Source organism: Limulus polyphemus, unplaced genomic scaffold (assembly GCF_000517525.1).
Source record: "Limulus polyphemus unplaced genomic scaffold, Limulus_polyphemus-2.1.2 Scaffold1762, whole genome shotgun sequence".
Lineage (NCBI taxonomy): Eukaryota > Metazoa > Arthropoda > Merostomata > Xiphosura > Limulidae > Limulus > Limulus polyphemus.
The window spans coordinates 70,967-76,911 of NW_013667372.1; the positions used below are offsets into that span (position 1 = coordinate 70,967).

Genomic DNA, 5,945 nt, shown 5'->3' on the forward strand with positions numbered 1-5,945 from the left:
TTGATAACCACCGTTCCGGAATGAGCCGTATTAAGTTGATGAAATGTAATTTTTTCCTTATTTTCACTTATGTCACTTGAGAAGGTATTTATAATAACAAATCGCTTGATAACCACCGTTCCGGAATGAGCCGTATTAAGTTGATGAAATGTAATTTTTCCTTATTTTCACTTATGTCACAACAAATTAGTATCAAGGTAAGAATTTTTAATACCATAATATTTTTAACATCACGTGTCATTACGTACTATATTACTATCTGTTACATTCGGCATAAACCTTGCGTAAACTAATAAGTATCTTCAAATATATCTTTCATTGCGAAAGATTAAGTTTAGGTCATAACTGTATAAACTGTAAAATACAATGTTTCATCAAGCTCAATTTTTTCCGGAGTTTAAAATATTTGAGTTTAGGACAACCAGAATGTTACCAATTCTTGATTGAGTAAGAAATAATTATTTAGATTGGTATAAACATTCCGTGGATAAAAATATTAAGTCATTTATGCATTAATAGTTTTTATATTATTCATAAATTAAGCTATAGTTTACAAAATTATCTTAGGCCTATTGCCTATTTTACGTATTTCTAAGCTGCATCTATCCTAATTTATATTGTTCTTTTATGCTTTTGATATTTAGATTTAAATTTCCAGCTTGTTGTATTTTGTCTATGTATCCCTGTATTCTTCACCATGTGTATTTTCAAATTAATGTTATTTTACTTAATTATTTATGTACATATATATAGAGAGAGAGAGAAATAATTGCTAATCCAAAATTTAAGTCTTTTAATTCCACCGAACAAAGTGTTCTTTTGTTATAGTGATGTAATCATTTGTAGACTAATTTTATTATAATGATTCGAAACACATCTAATGCGTGATAATTCTAATGCATTGGCATTAAATTAAATCTAATATTATGTTTGTTTGCCGTATTAGTTATACTGATTTCTAAGAAGATAAAAAAAAAACTCCACCTGTTAATTGTAACTCGAATATTCTACCCAATTCTCTACACTCCCTCAGGGTCACATGAATTGGTCAGAAATATTGTGGCTCCTCCTGGTGATCGTATTTCACATAGAAAAGGTTTCTACCCTACATAGCCGGAGATGTAAGTAGAACTTTGCTAAATAAAATGATCTAAAAATATAACATGTTTGAGTAAGTTTCGTAGCGTGAAGTTTTTGCATTAGATCTGGTGTGGCTTAGTGGCTAAAGTGCCAGGACTGTGAATCTGGGGATTCGTGGCTCACGAATCGTTGCCGCAAAAACCGTGCACTGTACTTTGGGGCCGAGAGTATGTTACAATAGTGATTGTTAATTCCCACTTTCGGTCAGACAATAGAAGCCCAAGAGTTAGCGGCGGGTTCTGTTGACTAGCTTCCTACTCTCTAGTCTACGAGTTCGAAAGAAGGGACAGCTATGTATAGGTGACAGACAAAATTCTAGTTCTTCACTATTTTCACTGTATTATCGCTGTGTGTAACTGGGAGATAAAGTCCTCCGCGATAAACTTGAGCGTTTATAACGCTATATCATTCGGGGTTCGATCCCCGCGGATGATACGGCATAAATATTCTATTATGTAGCTTTGCGTTAAAACCAAATATATTGATTGGATAATTTAATACATGAAAATAATAATTCATGAGATATACAAAACCAAGAGAAACCTAAAACTGAAATTTCAATAAGGAAAGACGAGTGATAAAAATACTAATTAAAATATAGCATTCTGCAAAAAAATTATATATTCATATTCTTCCTTTATCGATGAGAACATGATATGAAACAGATCTAGTGTTTAACTATGTGTCATGCTCCAGTTGCAAGGTGATCTCATCTCACAGTTTTTTTTCTACAAGCAAACTAGATTAACAGTTTCTGGCTCAAGTTTTCAAACGCATCATACGGGTGGATGGTTACTATTCATTGCCAAATTTTAAGCACAAATTTCATGAAATTCTCCTAATTAAAAAGAGTTTAACTTCACGTGATATTCGCTTAAGCATCTACCGTAAATAATGATCCTTGATACGGCTGCACCGAGTGCATGCGGGTGATGACAAGAAACTGTTAATCTACATTCCATGGCGTTACTATAAAGTAAGTTAATAACACTGTTTTAGAGAGGAAAACTACCACATACATTTTAAAGCTAATTTTTAATCTAATCCTAAAGCTAATGTTGGTTAATATCGAGTGTCATGTTCTTACTTGATGTTTTACTTTTGTTGCTTTTGTTTTACCCACCATCATGCCCCAAGTTGAACAAAAAACGCGACCTGGCTAACTAATAAATGAATATTTGCTGTAAAATTTTCATCAATGTTATAAGTGTAGCTACCAGTTTCGCCGCCAATTTTGATTTCATTCCTTTAAGTCGCACGCTCAGTTCTTTTTTTATTTTGGCCGCACCTTTTTCTCACACCTAAGGTGTTTTTGATCAGTTACTTGTTTAACACACTCCAAGATGTATTCATAGGTTTATTGTCCATGTTTCAGCAACGCAACAATTCAGTGAAAGAGGATTTATTCGGGACTTATTTGGGTTGCGTCAACGTCCACTGCTGGTCAGACAAAGTATTTTCTCTCCCGATGAGTGTGTTGGAGGTAGTCAATGTGAATTTACACTTTACTGTGTGATGTCTGGTGGTCAGCTGGGGGCATCTTGTGGTCCGTTGTTTTCATGTTGTGTCCATCCAGCGGATGAGAGGAATAATCCGGTATATTATGGACCAGTACATAATGACCCATGTAAGTTCCAATTACATTTTTTTTCATTGTTATTGTTTTTATATTTGAAATTGACATGTTAACACCTCAGAGATTAACATGCTAACACTTCAGAGATTGACATTTTAATGCGTCAAAGATTAACATGCTAGCACCTCAGAGATTAACATGTTATCGCCTCAGAGATTAACATATTAACACGTCAGAGATTAGTATGTTAACACCTCAGAAAGTAACATGTAACACGTCAGAGATTAACATGTTAACGCGTCGGAGAATAACATGTTAGATTAAAAAGTACAAAACAAAATTAGTGTAAAGTTATTAAGACTTTATTTTCACCAGTTAACTAACATACTTAACTAAAGTGCTGATTTTAGAGGTCTTAGACTTGTGTGAACTTTTCTTGTTATCAAAGGTATTTAAAGCACAGCTTTCTCTGCCTAATCCCCCATTTTCTGTTTTCCATTTAAGATTGCGGTCGAAGTGCAACAAGCATCAATCGAGTCGTGGGTGGAAACGACGCCTCATTCGGACAGTTTCCTTGGCAGGTGATATTGAAGTTTACTATAAAAAGAGTGTACTAATTTAAAAATCAATCTATGTATCCATCTGCTGACGTAACACTGAGAACAAAATTAATTAAGACAGTTTTAGGTGAGTTCTTAGACTCGTATCGTGAAGAAGTTGCAATTAAATGAGTAAACTATATTTCCTTTTGACAACGTATGGGGCTTGAAGCGCTAAAATGTGGTGTTCGATACCTGAAAGAGATACAGTGCAGATAGTCTATTTTGTAGCTTTGCACTACGAAAAAAAACACAGTAAAAATTCACGATTATATTCATTATTTTAGATTTTTTAGATTTGATATGCAAAGACGGATATTATACGCTTTAAAAAATCCTGTTAATGCATATTGAACTGTGTATTTAAACAAGGAGGGTTTCAGACGTGGCTTATATAATTAATCTGAAAAAAAAATCATGTAATCTGTGCATACCAAAGCGTAAAAAACGTTACCAGTATATATATATATATATATATATATATGTTTATATGTGTGTTTGTGTATTTAATATGAAGTTAAAACGTTGTGTTTCACTTTTCTAGGCGCTGATTCATGTGAAAGGTAGTCGTTGTGGTGGCGCTTTAGTTGGTCGACGTCATGTTGTCACAGCTGGTCATTGTGTAGCCAAGTAAGTGTATATATCAAAACATGGTGGGAACTTAGCTTAAAATATATTTCACTCCCCGAACTTCTGTTTCTCTTCACTCCACAACGAGACTTGAGATTAAGTAGCGCATAGCTAAGTCTGAGAATTTTTCAGATTACCGTGAAAGGAATGTTTATATTAATCTAGCTAGTGAGATTGCCACGAGTCATCAGCAGAAGTTGTGTGGAGATCTGGAAATAAGGCGAAGGAAGGAGAGTTTCTTGAAGACTGCTGTCGTTTCTTGAGGCGTGGCCTGCTGGAATATTGAAAGGTATCTGTGGATGAAGCACGTGCGTTTATTGATACACGTGGCTTGTGTTTACTCGTAGTGGCGACGTCAGTTGGCGTGTGCTGTAGTAGAGGGGAGCAGAGAGATGCAGACAGAGCACGTCCTTTTCTGTTTAAAATATTGAACATATATTGTAGAATTGGGATTTAAGATTAATGTTATCATCTTGACTTGTTAGTTTAGTTGGGTTTATTTGTTTTAATAAATTAAATAATCTGATTTGCACATGATTTAGTCATTTTCAGCCAAGTAAGTTGTAGTACATACCTATTTATTGCTGTTGCTGTTTATGATTTGTATATGATTAGTCATTTTCAACCATGTAAGTTGTAGTACATACCTATTTATGCCTGTTGTTATTTATGATTTGTATATGATTAGTCATTTTCAGCCAAGTAAGTTGTAGTACATACCTATTTATGGCTGTTGTTGTTTATGATTTGTATATGATTAGTCATTTTCAGCCAAGTAAGATGTTGTACATACCTATTTATTGCCGTTGTTGTTTATGATTTGTATATGATTAGTCATTTTCAGCCAAGTAAGTTGTAGTACATACCTATTTATGGCTGTTGTTGTTTATGATTTGTATATGATTAGTCATTTTCAGCCAAGTAAGTTGTAGTACATACCTATTTATGGCTGTTGTTGTTTATGACATCACATCCAATCTTCACGTTGCACAGGAACGTCCAGCTATTGCAAGTTCTAAAAAAACACCTGTGAAGTAATAGATCTCTAGTAGCAGTATTCATTGGCTAGAATTAAAGTTTTTCTTGTAACTAAGTGAAACAGAATTACCTAGGTTATCATTAGTGAGTTGCCGGGAAATATATCCTTCCACAATTCAAATAAATATTTTTTCAAGACTACAAAAGACCTCTGTGTTGTCCTGCGCTTTAACCAGCCCACCCACTTTAATAATAATATGGTTCATATTGGTATTGACACCTGGTTTAAATCCAAAGCCGACAGAGGGATAGTCTTTTAAACACTGTAACCCTACTTTTTTACATATAAATCTCATTAGTTTTGGACAAATACATATTTTTGAAGCCTAGTCTTTCTCTTTGTTTTTCATGGCATACACATAAGTACACAGTCAATGCCATTTCACAACTTAGGTCGCATTTTTAGGAACGCATTATGTCTCAAAGATAAAAAAAAAATCTGATCAAAAGTCATTTGCAATTTACTTTGAAAACAGAAAATCTGATTTCCTAAAGTGTCCCAGTTATTGGGTTTCTTTTCGAAGACCATAAACATAGTTTAGCCCCCCAGTGGCACAGCGGTATGTCTGCGGACTTACAACGCTATAAACCGGGTTTCAATACCCGTGGCTGGCAGAGCATAGATAGCCCATTGTGCAGCTTTGTGCTTAACTACAAACAAAAGATATTGTGAAAGTAAAATAGTCTCTCCAGGAAACACCGGCTGATTCAGGATTTCTCCAGGTTGCCACCTGGATTCAGGTTGCCATCTGATTCAGCAGGTCTCATGTTATATTATTAGGGGATTGTAAACTAAGAAATAGAAAAATTAAAAAACAAATACATATCAATTGAGCAGGCTGATCGTGAATTGTAGTTTATTTGTTTGTTTGTAGTTAAGCACGAAGCTAAACATTGGGCTATCTCTGCTCTGTTTGCTACACGAGGGCTATCTGCGCTAGCCGTCCCTAATTTAGCAGTGT

The 5,945-nt window shown here is 34.5% G+C and overlaps 1 protein-coding gene across 1 annotated transcript in view; it reads left to right on the plus strand.

Annotated features, from left to right (window-relative positions):
- LOC106464858 (transmembrane protease serine 9-like) overlaps positions 1-5,945 on the plus strand; it is an 83,854-nt gene that overhangs the window by 68,027 nt on the left and 9,882 nt on the right. Inside the window, 3 exon segments of the mRNA XM_022392653.1 lie at positions 2,516-2,767; positions 3,221-3,297; positions 3,860-3,945. Of these exon segments, the coding sequence (XP_022248361.1) occupies positions 2,516-2,767; positions 3,221-3,297; positions 3,860-3,945 (415 nt within the window).